This window comes from Poeciliopsis prolifica, unplaced genomic scaffold, assembly GCF_027474105.1.
Source record: "Poeciliopsis prolifica strain line A6 unplaced genomic scaffold, Auburn_PproV2 SCAFFOLD017, whole genome shotgun sequence".
Lineage (NCBI taxonomy): Eukaryota > Metazoa > Chordata > Actinopteri > Cyprinodontiformes > Poeciliidae > Poeciliopsis > Poeciliopsis prolifica.
This window is the reverse complement of record NW_026562392.1, coordinates 8,160,960-8,183,001: the sequence shown is the minus strand read 5'-3', so window position 1 is coordinate 8,183,001 and position 22,042 is coordinate 8,160,960. Positions and strand designations below refer to the sequence as shown.

The window sequence follows — 22,042 nt, the reverse complement described above, 5'->3', positions numbered from 1 at the left end:
TGATTCTAAGATTAACTATGATCAAACCATAGGTCAGATCAATGTAGATATTCCAGCCTACTAGTTTTTACAGTATGAACTGTGGCTTTCCTTCATTGTTTATGGGAGGTTTATGTTGTGCATGTAAACTCTACATTTAACGCTCAACATTTGCAGAAAAACGAAACATGCTCTCCATGATCCCACTAAATCAGCTGCAAAGCAAAGAGTTCTAAATCCACTTCTGAAAGGCAGTCGTGATGTAATCTGGTGAGTTTTGGACAAAACTCATCAATGAAATAACATTCAAAAATGTGCATAGTGTGAATTTGAGCTCTGATTAAGAGTAAGACTGCGAATATGTTGCTCATAGACGTATCTAGGTTTTATAAGTCTATGTTAGACCCAAAGCTCATGCATCCGCCTGTATTTGTCACATAGAAAACAGGTTTGTTTCCGGTTTTGACTGCCAAAATAAGTAGAAAAAGAACAAATATTGCTTAAAAGTAACCTCACTGTTAAAGTATTTTTCTTATGCGTTGTTTAAAGTTTATTGATACGTATTATAATCAACGTTATTTTAGTGATACAACAATGTGCGTCTTTGTAAAGAGAAGCTTTCATAGTCTAACTTCCGGTGTTTCTGGTTACATGTGTCTAACTCGACACTTCCTCCAGCGGAGAGGGGGTGTGTTCAAAGATTTAAATCCCTCACAGATGAGCGGTTGGTGAACCGTAGTGGTGTTGCTTGCGCCATATTGCCTGCCTTTTAAGGGGAGAGGAGTTTGGCCGACCCGCTTGACCAACCAAACCAGTCTCCAGACATGAAGCTTTTCGGAAAAATCTTGTGAAACGGTACCGCATGATTTTTTTTTGTTTTACTTTTTTTTTGTTTCGTGTCCCCGAGTGTAACGCGTGAAATTGCGAAGTTGCTTGTATTGGTCGTTTCTGCGCGGACGGTTCTCGGTCAACTCGAGACCAATGGATCCCAGGAACGTTTGGATTCAGCCGGAGCAGAAGGGACCGGCCAATTCCCTGTGGATGCAGATTTGGGAGACCTCGCAGGCATTCGGAGCACATCCCGGCCTCGACAACCAGCCTCACCACCAGCGCAACTTTGCGGTACAAAATGCAAACTTGGGCTCTTACGTTGAGAGCTGCAGGCATGTAGTGCCGACACCCGGGACTGTGTTTGGTAAACTGCCGCGGGCAGACGGCGGCGGCGGCGGAGAGAGGGGAATTGTCCGGAGGAAGGGCTCCTTGTCACCGTCCTCCTCCTCTCTGGACTCGGAGGCCGACAGCTCCTCTCCCCACGGCTCCTCGCTTCAGATCGACAGCCTGAGCGCGGCGGACGAGGCCGAGCAGTTTTTGCACTACGGCGAGCGGAAGGTGAGCGAGAACAGCCTCAGGCAGCCTTTTCACGCTGTCCAGCAACACTGTCGCAGCATGCAACAGCCCGGCGGCCACACCCCCACCGGGATGAAGAGCCATCCGGGGAGCAAGCAGCAGCACTATCAATCACATCCACCCGGCCGCAGGAAGCATCTGAACAGGGCCAACACTTTCCACGCCTTCAACCCGCTCCTCTCCTACGACATCAATGCCCCCTACGTAGACTCTTCCTACAGCCTGTGGAAAACCCGGCGCTACAGCCCGGGCATTAATGGGTAAGAGAACATAATGATTCATCATTATCAGCTGCCGTATTAAATTAATGGATACGGAACACGTTGTCTCCTTTTTCACGCAAGCATTTAACATTGAGTTTTGTCCTCTTTTTTTTCCTCTCTCTCTCTCCAGTTTACACGAGGAAATAATGGACTTCTTCAGCTTCATGTCCCCAAGACCCGAGGAGGAGGCCATGAGAAGGGATGTAGTGAACAGAATAGAAAGTATCATCAAGAATTTGTGGCCTACAGCTCGGGTGAGTGGGACATGAGAGTGTGGCACAGTTGAAGACTGGAAGCATCTCTGGTGAATCCTGCTTTGATGAGAATTCTGTAGAACACTGAAGGGTTCTACAGAATTCTCAAGTTTATCACCAAAAAGTAGTGCTGTTCACATCCTAAGCAAATGACATAGCTCCAATTTTTAACCTGTTCTCTTCAGTGCTTTCCAAGCGTCCACTTGAAACATTCTACAATTACAGTGTCATCATAACACTAATGCAAGTGCATTAGCAAGAGTTCATTTTGGATAGCTTTGTAAAACTGTAACATTGCAAATCACAAGTCAATTTTGTTGGACTAACCTAATTTATCCATCAGTGTCAATAAATGATTTTAAAACCAATGCCACTGTATTACCTTTTCGCTAGCACTGTCTGGATTTCCAGCCATTCTTGTATGCCTGAATATTCTCCACTCTCTAGTCTTTAGTCCTCAGAAATAGATAGGCTTCAAGACTGGCATATTTTATTAAAGTGATACACTTTCCCACTGTCTGAAAGCCTTCGCATGAAAAAAAAAATCAAGCGTTGACAGCTTTGTCTATTTTGAAATTGATTTAGATGTAGTTGCATTTAAGTCCGGTTTGTATCGTTTCATCTCTCTGCAGGTGCAAATTTTTGGCAGCTTCAGCACAGGTTTATATCTTCCGACAAGGTATTGTTTTTGTTTGTCTCTCCATCTCTGAATAAATATTTTTTTGTGATTTCATTCATTTGGAAGTGGAACATCACTAAATCTTGATATACCAACCAAAAGTAGAGTTATTTGTTTTTGCTTGTTTCACTTTGGTTTGCATGGAAGCAGAAAGTTGACTTTTGATATTTTTTATAGAATATAATTTTCCACAGTGGAGGTGGAGATATGAAATGAGACAGATAATATACATTTTGTGCAGTTGTTTGCTCTGACGCACCATAAGGTCTGTGTATAAATGCCTACCACAGGTATAGATTAAGCTTTAGGTAGCAGATGTTTGCATGTTTTATCTCTTCAGTGACATTGACCTTGTGGTGTTTGGGAAGTGGGATCGTCCCCCACTTCAGGATCTCGAACAAGCGCTTAAAAAACACAACGTGGCCGGCAATTATCCTATCAAAGTCCTTGACAAAGCTACAGTGAGTAGTGTAAAGATTTTATTTTTATTTTTTTAAACCTTTGACGGGTGAGTTTACTCAGAAAATTGTAAAGTTTTTCATGCTGAAGCTCTTAAATGATTTGCATGTGTGATCTCAGGTTCCAATTATTAAACTCACTGATCATGAGACAAAGGTCAAAGTGGACATCAGCTTCAATGTGGAGACTGCAGTGAAAGCAGCACAGTTCATCAAAAGCTACCTTAAGGTCAGTTTCAGGTACTTTATATTTTTAAAGGGCCCACTATAAATGTTTGGATTTGTAAGACTTCCTTTTTGGTTTTGTAGAAATACACAGTTCTTCCACCCTTGATCTTCGTTCTGAAGCAGTTTCTCTTCCAAAGGGATCTGAACGAAGTCTTTACTGGAGGCATCAGCTCATACAGCCTTATACTAATGGCCATCAGCTTCTTGCAGGTGCGCAAACATATGCAGTACTCATGTTTCAAAAATGTGCATTTCCATTGCGACATGCTAATACTTACTCGCTGTTTTTGTGAAGTTGTATAATCTATTGTGGAAAAATGCCTTACTATTAAATATGTAATGTAAAAAATGCCAAAGAAAGTGAGCTAAAGGCTCCATGGGATATAGAACATTAAGCTTGGGAGTTGATGATGTTTATCTCAATAACCACCCAAGAAGATGGTAATGGGAGTGCCCTATTGTGAATGCTGTGGCCTACACTGAGTGCTTTTTATATGGTCTTTTGTCCAGTAAAGATAAATGTTGCCTAGTTTGGACACTGATCTGCCCAGCATCCTACGTGATTTAAAAAAAATGCTCCATTGGGATTCCAGTTAGCTTGAAAATGGCCACAGTGGAAAATAATCTGTGAAAAAGCTTCTAATAAAACTAAAATTTTTCAAATGTAACCCAGCTGGGGTAATTTTTGCTCAAGTTCTGACCAGCATTCTTACCCTGATGTGGAAGGGGATGTGGCAGCATTTATAGCAAATGTGTCAACAGAGCATTTGTTGGTAAAATAGGCGTCAGTCGCTTTTGGTGTTATAGAGCTGTTTTCAGGGCACACAAGCTGAATAATTGGTTGAATACTCAAATGCATGTAGTTTATTTGGATAAAAATAAATTTTGCTGATATTTTTTTTGTTACTTTGAAAGAGTATGCTGCAGAAATGTAAGCCTCTTGGAAGAAACTTCTTAGATAAAGCACCTGAGTGTCACTGTGTAGGCTCAAACAGTCAAGTCAATCTGTGATAGGCAGAGGCAGCTTAAATATTAGCTTTCATTTTATCATGGAATTAAGTTAAAATACATTTTAGACATTTCACAATATGATTATCTGAATCAAAGTTCTTCAGCAGGGATGATGAAAATTGCAAAAAACACTTTTTTTTTCCCAGCACATGAGCTCAAACTTTGGAGGTTTCATTTAAACTTGTAACTGTTATTGTTGCTATCCTGTCAACTAGTTACATCCTCGGATTGACACACGACGCACCAACATAAACCTGGGCATCCTGCTGATTGAGTTCTTTGAGCTCTACGGTCGTGACTTCAATTACATGAAAACAGGCATCCGTTTGAAGAATGGAGGAGCTTACCTGTCCAAGGAAGAGATGCTGAAAACGATGGACCATGGAAACCGGCCTTCCATGCTCTGCATAGAAGATCCTGTGCAGCCAGGTCAGAATTGGACGGAAAAGTTTAATTAACTGCAGTGTTGAAACTAGACTTGTAGTTGGACAAAATCAACCTTGCAAAAGTGTTATCAGTGCAATCAGATTGAAAGTAGAATTAATATCTGCAACTAAATGAACATTAGTTTGATGATTATTTGCAGGGTGATTATGTTACAAATAGCTGAAAATTAAGTATTTCTGAGATTCAACATGGGGAATTTACTCATCTTTAGGGGGGGTGGAGTTGAACATTTGCAGCTAACCATTCTGATTGTGAACTTATTTTATTTTTGAAATCCTTCTGATCGAGTTCCTGATTTAAAAAGTGCTGCTTGAACATGTTGATATCGAATGACCTTCACTTAAAACCTACTTGTATACACACTGACTTTGTCCTACTGATGCGTAGTTGACCTGCCTGTTCCAATCCTCACAGGAAACGACGTTGGCAGGAGTTCGTATGGTGTCCTGCAAGTCAAGCAGGTCTTTGATTTTGCATATATGGCTTTAAGCCACGGTGTTTCTCCTCTGTATGCATACCCAAACAAAGAGTACGACAGGTTGGTGAATTGCATTTGAACACCAAAGTCTCTACATGGTTTAGAGTGTGGGAGTAACCTGCCTTTTCTTATATTTTTGGGGTTGCTGCAGCACTTTAGGGCGGATTGTTAAAGTTAGCCCAGAGGTGATGTCCTACAGGGAATGTATAATCAAGAAGTGGGGAGCCAGACAGGGTGCCAAACTGATAAACAATGGTAAGTTAGCATCGCTTTTATGTTCTGTTCTGTTAATTTTATTAGTGTAAGATGACATTTTTGTTGGACTGCACAAGTTGTCTGATCATAACAAACATCTCTTAACTAGACGATTTTGTGGCTTTTTTCTTTTTTTTTTTTTTAGATTTGGAGATCTGTGAGCAGGAGCTTGCCAGAATGATGCTGATCGAGCATCAAAGAGACTCCCCCTCTCCTCTGAGCTCGGACTCCCTTTCACCTTCTCCCATGTTTCCTCCCAGCCCTCAAAACCATTCTTCGTCTTCCTCAGCGTGCTCACTTTCATCTTCTTCCTCTGGGAGTGACATTGTAAGGCCGTATCCATTTATGTTTTTATTTGAAGAAATGTAATGCTAACACCACTTTTTATGTATTAGAATAGTGTCACTCAGATATAGTTTAGTAACTCAATGCAGAAATTTAAACAGTTATTTCAAATGCTCATTTCTGTGAAGTGACTAAGGCTTACAGCTAATGAAAACATGTAAGTCAGGTAAAAGTTGAAATGTTAATTCTTAAAATAATAAAATTTGAATCCTGAAATGTATACCCACAGAAAACTACTTTCATGTAGTGAACAGTATTTTCAGTGGGTGCTTGGTCCAGACTCCTTTTTGCACAAATGTCTGCTGCAAAGCAGTTTGGCATGAAGGTGATCAGGTAGGGCCTTTCTTGTTGGCACTACCTCTCAAATTCAGTTTAACATTTAGAAAACACTTGCGTGATTGCACTTATTGATCTCCCAATAAAATGCATAATTGACCCGCACCTGAAAAGAGGACATTGAACCACTGAGCGATGGGTTTATCTGTACATTTTTCTCTGTGACCCAAGTTAGACATTGCTTCTGTTGAGAAATAGCCCAACAAAAGGACTACAGAAGTTTTAGCCTATAAGTTGGATACATTGGTTTGTGGTAGCTACTGAAGTATTGACACCTGCCACAGTTCACACATTGGGAATCTTTTCCAAACTTTTTAATTCCCCCAGAGAAGTCTCGATTGATAATCTTGGAGCCTGTAGGTTATGTAATGGCAGGATCGCTTCTATTTAAAACCCCACTTTATGTCCTAAAATAATATCCTAATTTTCAGAGGACAAATAGGTTTTCATGAGCTTTGAAGCCATAATCATCAAACTGAACAGAAATGTGTGCTTAAAACTGAATAACTGTAAGAAATCTGAGACTTTTTCAATTGGGTTACTAATAATGTTGTTCAAATTGATTGAGAAACACTTATAGATGCCGCCTTCTATTTCACCTTATTTGAGCCTCAATGCTTTCTGTTGTTCTGTCTTTCATTAGGAGTCTGACTCTCCAAAAAGTAGCAACTGTTCTATCCAGCTCCATCCTCTCACCTTGGCTTCAATCCATTCAGTGATCCAGGTGGCTGCTGAACTGGGGGCTACACATCCAGCGAGCTTTTTGCACACTTCTCACCCCGCACCCCATGTTCAAATACCTCTCCCAGAAAACTTTGCCATCCCTCCTTCCAATTGCCAGTTCTACCACGAGAACCCTCCTTCCATTGGCGTTGTGCACCATCACACAACGCACGCCGCACAATTCCCCCAGCAGACTAAGCCACCAAGCCCTCTCCTCGCCCAACTAAACCACTCTCAGATAGGCGGGCCGCTGCACCACCCGTACGCCCAGAGATCCTGTTCCCAAGGCTCACTAGAGCCTCACAAGTTTGGCTCAAAGCACAACCAAACTGGTAACATCCAATGCCATAATATCCCTCAAGGCAACTTCAGTGTGCAGCACAGGCTGGTTCACCAAACTCACAACGTGGTGTCCTGCTTCAGGAACCAGCACCAGTACAACCGCAACACGTGGCGACGTAGAAAGAAAGACGTGGTCCCGCCTCTGAATCAGAGCCAATGATGGAAGTCAGTCGTAGCACACATTTTGCTGTTGAACGGTCTCCAAAGCGCATCTGCATTTGTCCTACAACTCACAAGTTGATATGAGGCGTACCCTATAGCTTGCTAGGACCATGCAACTGGACAGAAAAAACTCTTAAGGTCTTAACCATGCTCATGTTGGCCTATCAGTCTAAACTCTGTGGCCCTTAAACCAGCATAAACTCAGTGAATGAATTGGTGATCAACCTACTGGGCCTGCCTCATTGGCCTCATCTCCAGATTACAGAACCGTTAAGTATTAAGGGTCCATGCAATTTGAACATCATGTGCCATAGTACTGTTGTGGTTCATTTAAGCCTGACACTCCTTGGAACTTTTTGATTTTTATTGAGCCTTTTTTATCATTAGGTTTTGGTTTTCTGAATATGTCTCCCCCTTTAGCTTTGCTTATTCGGAGCTCTTTAAAGTTCAGAGTCTCTTCTAGAAATTGTACTCTGGACCGAAGCAAAGCACTACACTTTCCTTCTACCTATGCAGGAAAATGCTGACAATGTTTTTTGATGTGACGGCACAAAACGGACATTGTCTCAAGAGCTTACACTGTGAAGACTGGTGTGAATGTACACTCCATGTGTGGGTATATTGGTCATTAAACCCCCCATCCCCTGCTCTTGTTTAAGACCCACCTGGATTTTTAAAATGCTTTTGTTTTCACATTGGTACCATCGATACTCCAGACTTTGCCACCTTATGTTTCTGTTGCAACAATGTGCAATATTTACGAGATTTTATTTCACTTTTTTTTTTTTTTTTACCTTTGTTGATGTGTGCAATAGATTGATTCAAGGGCATAGACGAAGCAAGTGTGTTTGTGTGTGTGAATGAGACCTTTCTGTAAAAGGAGATGGTATGGAATACTATTAGACATGTGCCAAAAGCCCTTGACTCAACATTTACCCACTTGAATTTTTCCACATTATCACTTGAATTTTGCCAACTGCCTCTCCAAAATGTTTTCATTTTTATTTGAAGCCCCTGCACTATTTGGCAGAGCTGAAAACCATCTTCAGCCATGTTTTACTCATGACATTTCAGAAGTAGTTGGTGCTATTTTATACCAGCAAAGTGCTTATTTTCTGCCTTACGAATGCTCTGATTCTGTTAAAGCAGCAGGTTAACTGCCTTCTTAACTGACCAAATATATATATATATATTTTTTTTCCTCTTGTGTGGAGCCAGAGCTTTCTGTATATATTTCAGTAAGCACTGCCAGGGTTATTTAGGTGTAAGCTCAGTGAGCAGACTACTATTGCTGTTGGTAAATGTCAGTATTATCATCAGTGTTTCTTTCTTTTTTTTTTTTTTTTTTTTTTTGATTATTTCTATTATTCTGGTAAGTGAATCTGCGAAACGGTTGTCGGTCTTAATATTTTATATTGTACAATTTTCACATTGGTTTACTGAAATGCGAGGGCTCCCACATACGGAAGTTTGAGAAATTTGAGAACTTGTTTTGAAAGTCAAATGTGCCTCCTGTGTACCAAACCCAACATGCTTTTCTTAAAATAATTCCTTGGTTTTCAACGCTGCTTTTCAAACCATTATCTTGGTTTTTGCAACATTGCATCACACCAAATCCCCAGATCTCTGTATGAAGGATGGGTTATAATCTGTAAACTTGCATTTCAATGCGTAACTTTTTTTTAGATGTAAGTTTTCTATTTTTTAATAAACATTTTAAGAAGCTGTAATTTGAGTGAAGTTGGATTTTTTTTTTTCATTGCTTAATTTTATATGTAATGAGCTGCAATGATTTGCTGTTGAAGAGTTTATATCCTTGCCAGAGGTGTGATGATCGATGAGCTGCCGATCTCTGTGAAAAAGTGTTTGATCGGTGATCACCATTTTAAATATGTATTAAAATATGTCTGTCTAAATTAAGTGAATTTATTGCTAGATCATTTTGCCAGATAATATAAATTATACCTAAAGCGAAAAATTCACAGCCATTCCAGAAAATTGGTAAAAAACTCGATCGGAGCATCCCTAATTTGACTAATGTCAAAATGAAAGCTGGGTGTCTGGTACTATTTATACACAAATATGAGTAGTAATAACTGAATTATTTCACTTTAATGGTACAGCTGCAATAAACTATTTCCAGATATGTTTTAAGAGAGGTGGATGGAGAGTTGAAGTGTGTGTGTGTGTGTGTAAACCTAACACTGTCTCCTATTGGCCAGTTCTGCCTCATCATCCAGTCTGGAAAATGGAGGCTTGAGCCTCTTGTGAAAATCCATTCGTAGATCTATATTTTATTGAAATGACAGAACTAATCTGTATAGCACCAGACGATGCCATTTGATTACAATTAATTTCAGTGAAATGTGTGTGATTAATGAGCTATGATTTATAGATTCACATGGCACCGGAGGACATTAACCCTTGTTAAGCTGTTCGGGTCTGTGGGACCTATTTTTACTTGCATCAGAATTAATAAGATGTCATTTTTGTTTCAGTAATTTTCTGCGAAGAACATGATTAAATGTGTGATTCTTCAGGCTGTGAAGGCCTCTTTCTAGGCCTGTTCATGTATTTTAGTGAAGGTAGATTTGTGGTATGGCATGAATAAACTTTAAGTGTTAGAAAAATGTCTGTGTAGCATAAATACAGTTACCAAACTGAATGAAAGTTTATCTAAAGTCCTCAGACTGATAGAAGTGCAAAGTTGTAGGTTTGTGTGAGTATTTATGAACTTTATCTTGCTGCAGACTTTCTGGATTAAGTTGAAACATTGTTGCAATGTGCAGGTGCCAGATTTCAAAAAATGACAAATGCATGATCCCAATTTGTGTTAAACTCAGTGTTTTTGGTTGAAATTTCTAATAAAGTAGAAAAAAAAAAAGATAAAAGTAGGTTATTATAAAACCTTGTAGGTAGATGTAAAGATAAACATAAATGCTTACTTGTATTGAATAGAAATTTGGTCCGTTTTTGTCAGAGAGGAAACATGAGCAAGTGGTGTTTTTTTTCTTTTCTTAAAATATTTTCTTTTAAAGTTAAATGGCAAACATCAACCATATTTGCTTTTTAAAATGGTGTAATTGAAGTCCCTACTGGCATATGTTCACAGAAATTTCTTCATATAAAGGTGTAACATGTTTTAACAAAAAGAGACGATGCTTAACTAGGGGTCAGTAATGAGGTTTAAATTAAACAAATTGTGATGGAAAAGCAACATAAAATGAAGACTAAATTTTTGTGGTAGAAAGTTGAAAATGTCTGTTTTTAACAACTTGTATTTATTTCGGGAAAGAAAAACTCGGATTGGAAGCAAACTGCACATTTCCAAATAGTGTTATTAGAAAAACAAATGAATGTGAAACGATACTCTTAAAAACGATTTCAATAATTTCAGTTTTTAACTACTTATGTCTTTCATAGTCTGCATTGTCATGGGTCCTGAGAAGCTGTGCTTTCGATTGTAATACCTCATTATTACTGAGGGGGGCACTAGTGGTGCGTGGTTTGCTGCAACGGAATCATATCAACACCAGCATACAGCAAATATGACAAAAATGTAATATTCTGCGCAGAACACATTCACAAAAAAAAAAAGAACAAAGTGGCTTCATGACTGAAATCCTTTTTTTTTTTTTTTTTTTGGGAGGGCGGGGGGACGTCTTTCATGTCTTTAGGTTTAAACTTGTTGACAATACCGCCAGCAAACTCAACAACACATTCCCTTTCTTTAAATATCTTCCCTGACGATTACATTTTTTTGGCACCACTACAGCTCGTAATATTGTTAAAAGCCAGCTCTCTGTCCTGATGGATATATTATCCTGATTAGATGAGCTCAGGACAGCACTGAAACCTAATAATGCGGGATATCTGCAAAGAAAAATCTCCACACCCAGCTAAGACGAGGCATCTCTGAGAAATTTAGTCTGCTTCGTAAATCGTGTTTGCCGGTGCAGCTGAAGTAGGGACAGGGTTTCTGTCTCCATCTAAATGCACGTTGTCCAATAAATAAATTAGAAAAATCGATGACGTCGAGTCCTTTGAGGAGGTGGATGGTGGAGAAGTAAGCCAGCAGCTCTAGACCTGCTGCTGAGATTTGTATTGCCTCACAGAGTAACAAAAGCAAATATTTTTACTGTGCTAAATTCATGAAAAAATAAAATAAAATAAAAAGCAGGCAGGATTCTGTCCTTAACTCTTCCTTTTGACCTCGCTGTAGGAGAACAAAATGTAAGCTCTTTGTGACTTTTGCCCCCAAAGCAATACAACACAAACGTGCTAAGACCCGTCAAATTGAAACAATCTCAAAAGGTATGTCTTCCACATCACACAGGCATTAAAAATAAAATTCTCACACACGGAGATCAGTAGTTTTGGACTATTTGCAACTTTCAGGGTCTTTGTTGTTGACAGTTAAAAACAATTTGCGTGTCACTACAACAAAGCGCACTCACTGGCCCTCTGCAATGAGCTATGATTAGGTTGCTAAAGTAAATTGATTTAGCAAAAAACGTGGCACAAAAAGACAGGTGGGTCAACTGGCACGCTAATAAAAGATTTGAGTGAGTGTTTTTCTCGACTTTATAGGGAAGCCTTGCAGCAGTGTTCAGCATTTTATGAGGCCTTGGATGATTTAACAGATTCCTTTCCACCCAGACTTGCTTAAACCCACTGAGAGGGTTAAAATGCACTCCAACATTTATCAGTTTGTTACAAACTCCGTTCAGTCTTTCTGTTACAGAACAGATCTAAGTAAACATTCCATGTGCTGCCCACAAAAGAGCTGAAAGCAAACAGCTGTAAAGTAAAATAGAGGTGTGAAGCTGCACTGGGAAAACAATGGGTTCCAATAACCTGACCTCAACCTAGTTCAACATGAAAACAATGTCTGCCATCCAAAACCTAGAAGAAGAAAAAAGTAGTGTGTATAATAAATGGCTTCAATTTCTGTACTGTTCCAAATTTTTCATTTTATTTTTAATTGTTTATAAAATTCCAAAATGTTCCAAAAACCTGGCATCATATGCAGTGACTGTCCTAATTTTAAAAGTCACTCATCCTTTTATCTTTTACAATTTCAAAGCAGTGGTTTTGAGCCCTATGAGAATGACAGTCTTCGATGTGCTTAGAGATTTTAAAGAATACAGAACTGGCTCTTGATCAAACACAGCTTGATCAAGGCGAGGACACAATTCTGACTGTACAGAAGAAGATTCCTAAACACCCGAGAGGAAATGGGTGTCACATTCAGCTTTTGACTTTTCCACACATCTGAATGTAATAGCTTTTTTTGCGGTTTAACCAAAGTTTTCATTTTAGGGGCTGCGTTATAGATTTTTCAACCAACAGGGGACACAGAGTCAGAGTTAATAGCTTTTGTCTGAGTTGTTCAACTGGCTCACCAGAAGGCCGTGTGCTTTCACCCCTGTTGTTAACTGTGAAACTGCTTGATTATTAAGTATGCTCACCACCGTGTTTGGAAATCAGCTTAATGGCAATAGGTAACGGCAAGGTTCAGTCGTGAAGACTTGCATGTCTAAACCTAAAGAAGAAAGGACATGGTCAATACCCCAGAGGCAACCATAATTAATGGGAAAACCACTGAACAAGTGGAGTCATACAAATACCTAGGGAGAGTGTTTGATTCAAGCTAAGTAAAAGAAAGAAGAAAAAAAAGAGTGCATGTGTGCAGAAAGGAATACTGTCTATTGAAGTTCTTTCACTTCCAAATTCAACAGAACTGATTAAATTATTTTACAGAGCTATTAATGAGTTGTTTGTTGTTGTTGTTTCTTTTTTTTTTCTTTGGTGTAATGATTTGGCAACCTGAGACCCACTAAACCAACTGGGGAAATGGTCAGGCTAGTTTAGTTGAGATTCTCAGATGAGGCTGTACAAAATGCTGGCTCCTGCATGTTGAAAGCTCCTGCTGTGTCCATGTTAACGTCATACCTCACCATGGAGCAGCAGACAGCAGCAAAACTGTATTGTCTTTCACATTGTTGCATGTGAATAGATCAGCTGGGGAAGAAGTCGAGCTATCTCTGTGAATGATGTTTCGACTCTAACTGAGCAGTGTTGAAGACCATGTACACAACCTTTTCTGGAAAAACTACGCCTTGATCCCACAGATCTCAGTCCAATCAAGCATCTTTGGAAAAATGCCCCACGTTAAAACTTAAACGATGTAAAAGATCTGCTGCCAATGTATTAATTCTAGATGCAATGACAAAAATATAAAGGTCTTGTGGAGTTCATCCCTCAACAGGTCAGGGCTTATTTGGAACCAAAATGGGGACAAACACTCCATTTGGCAAAATGGTATACCTAATCAGTTTTTATTTATTACATAATATTATTGAAAGTTTTTTAGGACTTTTGGTTCATAGAGATCTTCTGTAAATGTTTCTGGCAGGACTTACCCCACGTCTAAGGTGAAAGAGAGTCAAAGATCTGGTGAGGTAAAGACACCAGCAACAATCGAAATTCTGAAGAAACATTTACATTAGCATCTCAAATTATAATATTAGATGCTATTGAACCTAAAATTGGAAGCCACTCTTTTGAGCTCAAGGCCTTACCGAAGATAAGAATGTAAACTGTAACATCACAGTAACATCACACAACATATTCATTTAGCATGCATTTTTTTCCCATAAATGCTAAAAGCTTAATGCTGACAACTGATGCTTATTGTCACAGAATGAAAAGTGTAGCTGTGCTCTTATCTTGAGCTCTGATCAGGAGTGAAGCCTATTTGCCAGAATGTGTCAGGTCTGTTGCTAAGGCAAAGATAATCGCTACTAGAAAAAAGAAAAGATTGATGCAGTGAAATACAAAAAAACATGCAGCTGATACGTAGGTACAGTCATTATGTTTGGGGAGTGTGTTTTTGTGAGTTTTTATTTATGGAATTTGCTTACATTTTCATTCAGTTCTCCAGACCCTTGCTATGAAATTAAAGCTACCTCATAGGGAAAAAAAGAAAAAGTCTGATCTCTGTTCTACTAATTATCTGACAATATATTTGCAATACTGAGGGTTATTTGAGATAGAGTGAGATTATGACCGAAAGGTCTGTTGTTTTATTGCAACATGAGAGATGGACCACGTATTTTTCAAAAACTCCATTAAGCTCAAGACTCCAATGTCAATTAAAGGATCAAGTCTAAAATCTCTTTTATTTAGATATTAACTCCTATGGTTCATTTCATTTCCCACACACTTGATTTGTCAAAAATTAGCTCTCCCTTTGCTTACTCAGGGAATGATGATGACAGGTTTTCTTATGTTGCTTTGTTTTTCCTCCCAATTACTCTTTACGTCTGCCTCTGCCTGCTACTCTTCCTGCTACTCTTTCTTTGTATTTTCAGGGGATACAAAAGGAAATGTTATCAAAGGTTCTTCTGGCTGATTCCATCTGTTGTGCACTCAAGACATATGGAAGGGACATTTTTCCAATTATGTTATTTACTGCATGAGGTCCAACAACGTGGCAATGATGATCTCAGAGTCTCCCAAACAGCGTTGACTAATGCAGAGCGCATAGCACAATATGAAGGATGACATTGTCAAGTGAAATTGTTACTTTGATATCTAAATTGTCTTTATTTTTCTGCATTGCTTCAAAAATACTAGGCACAGTCTTTACAGGCACTAATGAAACCGTTCACATTCATTCTTATTTCCATTTTGTGTTTTTACAGCAAATTCTCTTTTATTGGCTTCAGTGTTTTTACCATTATTTTCTTTTCTGTAATTTATTGCTTGTAACCCCAGATATTTATATTTTTCAGAGATTCTGTGCTCCTTTGGATGTTAGTTCACTGTGTTTGGCTTGGTGAGCGCATTAGAGGGAATTGTTAAATGTGGCCATGCGGTTGTTTTTTTGAGTGTCTCAAAGAGCCCTGATGGATTTCTGTATCAGTTTGCCAAAATAGATCCATTCATGGTAAAATAAAAATCCCAAATGACCCACAGATACAAGTATTCAGCCAGTTTTACAAAAGTTGATTATACTTCTAATAGCGGGACAGTTTTTCTGCAGCCGAAGGTTTGATGAACTGAGTGAATAAGGCCATAGTTGCATCTGTACTTGCAGAATGTTTCTCTTATTTTTTGACATTTCCTTTTGAAGCCTGTATACCGTGTTCATTTCTTCAGGTTTTCTTCCCCCCTGTGATGTGTCAGAAATTCGTTTCTGAGACGTGACCTGTATGAACCAGTGTGTTAGTTGAAAGATGTTTGTCACAGATTTTCTGAAGGTAAGAGGTATAAATACATTGAGCTCTGAACTCAGGTGTCATTTTGAGCGCTCAGAACCAGCAAGGTCCACGTGTGCAGCTAAGATTTGTTTATACCACATGTACATATGTCAACACATTCACATGGTTAAAATAAAAAATTCAAGTATGACGTCTGAAAGTCAGTGAAAACAGTAATGGAGGACGTATTAATGTGCAATCAAGAAAATCTCTGAGGCAAAAAGGAGCGGTATGCCTGTGGAAACAAGTTTCTTCAGTGTCCCCTATCAGTGATTAGTGTTGCTTCTGAAAGGTAAAGGACTAACCTAAACACAAAAGATCCTGAAGGGGTCTCAACAATTAACGCACAATTCTAGTCAGATACAACCCAGCAGGATTTCATTTTGGGAACAGCCAGAAGGTCTGCACCTTCTAACCTGACAGACTTGATCGCTTCACAGACTGTCCTAATTGGTCTGGGTAAGGCATTTTTCCACATTTTGTCGACTATAAGTAGGGTTTGAGTCTGATTTTTAATTGGACTGGGAGCCAGCAATATAATTTCAATACCCGTTACTAATTTTCACATTTCTCAGCAAGAATTGTAGCTGCTGTATTCTTCCATACCTTACATTTGTCTGACTTTTTGTTGTTGTCTGGTTCACACAGTACAATTGATTTCTCATAACTTCTTTGAGATTTGCTTATTCTTTTACTTTGTACATTTTGACAAATGCTACAGAAACAAATGTAATGTCAGTGATGAGAATGCGTCTAAATGACACTTCATCACTGGTTTTATGAAGCTTAGCATATATTTCAGTGTTGTTTTTGAGTGTCTGCACATTCAGCTTTTAACAATTAGCAAGAGAAAAATAATTACCTATAATTGTAGATGCCATCCAGATAAGGACACAAAGAGCCTCATAAATAATAATTAATTTATACAGTATAAATCAGGGTCATGAAAAAGCTTCATTCATGTTTCCTGTTGTCATTAACTAAGAAGGAGCTGGTTCACACATTATCAGAGTGACACATGAGACACACACACACACACACACACACACACGCACACACACACACACACACACACACACACACACACACACACACACACACACACACACACACACACACACACACACACACACACACACACACACACAATCTAGCATGCATGTATTTCAACTGTGATAGAAAGCCAGAGTAGAACACACAAATGTCCCAGCAGATTGTATAAACTACTGTGGAAATGTCCAGGCCAGGATTCAAACCCATGACCTTTTTGTTGTAGCTGTTTTAGCAAGTGTCACATTTACAGCCTCGTAACTGAAACTATGTTTTCTGCAACGTTTAATCAATACAAATATATCAGTGATTTCGGGGCGATTGAATCGAGTTATGCATAATTTAGGTGAATAATTACTTTCACACATAGAATATACGACCCAGGTGTTTGCAGCAGGATACAGAACGTCTGCAGATGGTTTTCTGTGCAAAGTCATTATTTCTTGTATTAGAAGCATTTTGAAGAAGATAAATGGATAAGATTTTACATTCATAAAATGAGCAACATCTGAGCTGAACCTGTAACAGGAATACATTTGTTGTATTGTACAGAATAAAATAAATGAGTCACTGTGACATTGACATTTTGTTTCTTTATTTGAGGTGTCTGTGACTTCCTTACCCTGTTTTTTAGGTAGTGAAAAAGGACATTATTTTAATTTTAACCCCTCAAAAAGTAGAAATTAAAACAAAGATACAAAGAGCAGCATAAATAATAATATAATTACTTATTATTTATAATAAATAATTATAAATAATTACCAGTGTATGGGTTGCAGCTGTTGTTTTCATTAACTGCATGTAAAAATCTGAGAACGTCTCTATTGTCGTTGTAAATGAAAGATGACATTTAAAAAAAAATTTGTTGCTGACCATTGTGCAAAAGGGTAACTATATAAATATTACTATTTATATAGTTATTTGTCTATATTTATATATATTGGAGTGAAACATCCTTTTTTGCAAACTCAAATATAAATAAAAATTTGTGTGAAGTAAAAATACTATAGAAGATAATAAAAAAAACACCCCCGCCCAAAAAAAAAAACCATATAGCTCAGATTAACATTTCGCTTTAATGCCATGGACATAATTTAATGTGTGCCTGACAGCCAATGGAAATTGGGTCTTTTACAATTTTGTGAAAGATTTTTTTGCGAAATCCTTTGATTTTTTTTACGTTAATACTTGAAACTCAAATAAATATTGTTTAAACATTTGTTATATGGTTAAAAAAATAAACACATTGATAGCAGGAAGCCTCTGTCTTCATTTCAAGCTGGTAAACATTGCAGAGCTTTCTGCTGTACTGCTGATCAACGTTTCCCTCGGGTGTTTATAGATCAAAAGTATTTTCAACAAGCTGAAAATATGTTGCCAAATCATTGTGGATTATGGTATCTTCTGAAAGTTTAAAATATGCTTTAAACTAAGCTTGTTTGTTCATATTTGCAGGCTGTTAACTCTGACAGTTTTATTTTTTGTTTTCTTTTTTTTTTTCAATTAGTGTGTCATCTCTTGATGCCACATGAGAAAATTTAGGTTTTTATCTACGCTGAGTGGAAAGAAGAAGAAATAAATCCAACTGGTTCCTCCCAACATGCAGATCAGACTCATAGCACCAAAACAGCAGCAAATGAGTTAAACGTAAAGACATTTTTACTGCACTCAGCAACAATACACTCCATATATCGGATTAAACGTGACATAATGTGAAATGGAGAAAGTTGTGACAATATTTTAGTTCCACTACTGCGTTAAGAAATAGCCTGCAATAAGAGTGACAGGTAAATTATGTGTTGGATGATTAATTTTTCTTGGCAGAGATTCAGATCGTTCTCAAATGTCACTGGAAAAACAGCTTTATGACAGCGGCTGATGGCTTTTAATTGCCTAATTTTCTTATGAACGGGTTTGAGGCGAAATAGATTAGAAGATAAGATATACCCATCAAATTTCTGGCCCTCGGCGAAAAGGAAGGGCAACGTTTGGAGTGTCTGCACTTGGGTGAGGCCTCAAGTTTCTTGCATCACCTGTCACAAAGTTTCAGTTATCAATTTTCTATTGATAGCGATGACCCTAAATTTGTCACACAGTCATAAATAAATGACTTAATGCATTTTTTTGCTTTGTTTTTGTGGATTTAGAGACTCTGGGGAAACAAATCTTTCTATTGTTGCACCACTAGTCTTGCTTACTTCTTTAAATTAATTGACTACAATGCAAACTAGACTGGGCTGGTCTTCAAAATTGACTTCTCTGGCTTTCTTTCACCAGCGGCATTCTTCTTATCATGCCTCCATTAAGGCCAGTCTTGTGGATCAGTTGTCCACACTGGATCCCTGCAACTCCACCAGAATTACCATGTGGAGCTCTTGGCTGCTTCTGTAATTAGTTATCCCATTTGCTTAGTGGGATGCCCCAGGTATAACATAAAATCATGATCAAACATATTTGCGGCTGTTTTTTCAGCTTGACAAAATGAGAAAAAGATTTCAAGGAACAAAAAGTACATTTAAGTCACAGCACAACTCACCTGATCTTCTACTGCATGACTCTACTCCCTTTTAAAGCAATCAAGAAGTGCAGCTTAGCTTTTCTCTTCCGAATATCTCATGACATCACAGTTTGGCTGACATGTGTCTCACACTCCAAGCAGTTGTCCCCCTTAAATGTTGCCAAAACTTTAATTACTGATCTTGTTCATTAACACATCCTGCTTTTCATGCCAGACAGTCAGCAGTGTGATGTGGGCTATTTGAGGAAATGTCACACTGCGAGTGCATGTGTCAGCTCTCTGTCACACTTACTTTATAGCTGCTAGCCACGCGGTACGAAAAGCTTTTTGATGGAGATGATTCCACGTTTAAAGTGCAGCTGCTTTTAGAAATGTCGTAGATGGACCTTTAAATCGTAGTTTTAGTAATTAGTCTGTTTTCTCTGAAAAAAGACAAATGTATTTGCTGCTGAAAATGTTTCATGAAAACAAAAAAAGTGGTCACCTTCACAATAAAAGGTTAAACTTTAATAACTCTAGGTATTAGTGTTTTTTTTTTTTTTTGCAATATTGTCTTTTTAAATAATCTGCAGATATATTGCAATATAATAGTTTTTATGTAGTTTTATGTTTGATTACACTTGTATAAAAAATCTTCATACAAAAATCTTCCTTTCTACATAGAATACCTTTTGACTTGCAAAGATTCTGCACAGATTTCTAATGCTCACCTCTATAGTCAAATCATAAACTGGCTTCACAGTGTACACACAAAATAATTCACACCCCTCTTGTTCACTTGGCCTTTAAACACTAAATCTCTGTTAAATGCATTTTTGAAATTTGTGGTTCGGATTTGACACAAATTTCAAGGCATATGAAGACCAGGCAAAGCAAAAAATATATTCATACATCACTTCAAGTATTCATTTCACTCCCATTTTCTAATGTACGAACTTAAACAATTCACAACAGTTCACAGATCCAGTGTCCTCTTCTGTCTGCATTAGCTATAGGCAACAAAACGTTCAGCTGTGCAGCTCACCCTTGGCATTATCTAATGCCTGCCCAGAACATCACTCAACCGTGAAAGGCAGAAAAAGCTCCCAGCATTGCACTAGTTCACCGGTCTATGGTTGGACTGACAGAATAACGGTTTCTTTTGTTCGACAATGTTCGTCAGAGCAACGTCCTCCTACAAAAGGCCGATAAGAATGAAGGCTTACACACAAAAAGAAGACGTAAGTCCCATAGAGCTGAACCCCATCTGCTCTTGCCTGCTAATTTATTTTCATTCAAGTTTATTCTCGGTACAGAGGACACATGGAAAATAGAGCTCAAGAGCTTAACAAGATAACTGTGCCAAGAGCTGTGTCTTTTGTGGGTTTGAATCTGTTCAGCATTGGAGGTCATTTTCTGTGTGTGGTTTAGAAAAGACAGGAGGAATGTTTCATAAAGAAAAAACAATAAATACTTGTTTGGTTAATTTTTTTATGCCAAACTCTGTGATTCCCGAGTGCCAGCTGCTGCTGGTGCTGCGACTTTGGAAGAGGAACAAATATCTGATATGATCACTATTGTTAGAAACCTCCAGCTGTTATCACACTTCCTAAAATAAATGCTTTTTACACTGTAAAGTATCACTCATTTCATGCACTGGGCGTGAATAAAAATTGTATTTTCAAGAAAAGTCTTGCAAAAGTTTAACTCACACAGCCGTTTGTAATATTTAAGAACATTGTAGTCTTTTTATGTGATGCACATAAACTTTGTGATTTCTATCAAGTCAGAGAAGACTGCCAGAGGATGTGAGTGGATCTACCTGTGTGAGCGGCGCTTTTTAGAACTGTGAACCTCATCTTTGTTTCTCACCACAACTGCCCGTTGCTCCCCGGAAAAACGCCTCGTTAACTTCACTGCATGCTGCCTTCCCTCAGCCTCTCGGCTTACACGATCAAGCTTCACAGCCAGTTATGCTTTCATGGAGTTGGAGGAGATCAGGTTGAGCAAAGACGAGAGAACGTTGCTTTAGATTTGTATCAGGAGCTAAAAACATTATTCTGCAATTGAATGCTTTATTTTCCCCCTTTAAATCTTTGAAATGACATAATGCAAGGTACCTTTTGCACTTTACCTCATATCTATAGGAGGTACATATATCTCTCTCTCTCTGTATATATATATATAAACAGTTTATATATATATATATATATATATATATATATATATATATATATATATATATATATATATAAACAGTTTATATATATATATATATATATATATATAAACAGTTTATATATATATATATATATATATATATATATATATATATATATATATATATATATATATATATATATATATATATATATATATATATATATATATATAAACAGACATCAGTCCATCAGTCAGTGCTCAATGAAATTTACAGGATTTCTTGATAGAGGCACAAGTGGAGACATTAATTAACATAATACTGACTTCATGAATTTTAAATCAAACTAAATTAAACTCTATAGTCATTATTGGAACTAGATAGTAGAGTAGAAAAATATTACCAATGAACATCTTTTTTATTCCACTTCAATGCTTTTCATCTCGAAATTTAAATGTGGCTGCATTATAAAGTAATTCCTTAAAAGAACGTCCCAGACCCACAAATTGCCCTTGAGCATGTTGTAATGCAAAACATTGTGAAAGCATCTGTGAATATCGATTTTTAGGTATTGCAGCAGATTTTCAATAGCGTCTCGGTTGGAACTTTAAATCCATGAATATGTTTTGCTCTAATTCACATGTCAAGCTCAAGATTCGAGAAGAAAATATTATCATTATCTTATCATTATGTGGCCCTC

At 37.9% G+C, this 22,042-nt stretch overlaps 1 protein-coding gene across 1 annotated transcript; it reads left to right on the top strand.

The window, feature by feature from the left end:
* The first annotated feature begins 681 nt into the window (after positions 1–681).
* LOC129367642 (terminal nucleotidyltransferase 4A-like) lies at positions 682–9,097 on the top strand. The gene is made up of 11 exons (XM_055042225.1): positions 682–1,646; positions 1,780–1,903; positions 2,536–2,582; positions 2,923–3,043; positions 3,162–3,269; positions 3,350–3,478; positions 4,495–4,708; positions 5,141–5,264; positions 5,356–5,459; positions 5,605–5,786; positions 6,784–9,097. The coding sequence occupies exons 1-11, from the start codon at positions 961–963 to the stop codon at positions 7,363–7,365; spliced, it is 2,421 nt and encodes an 806-aa protein (XP_054898200.1). The 5' UTR covers positions 682–960; the 3' UTR covers positions 7,366–9,097.
* The last annotated feature ends 12,945 nt before the right edge of the window (positions 9,098–22,042 follow it).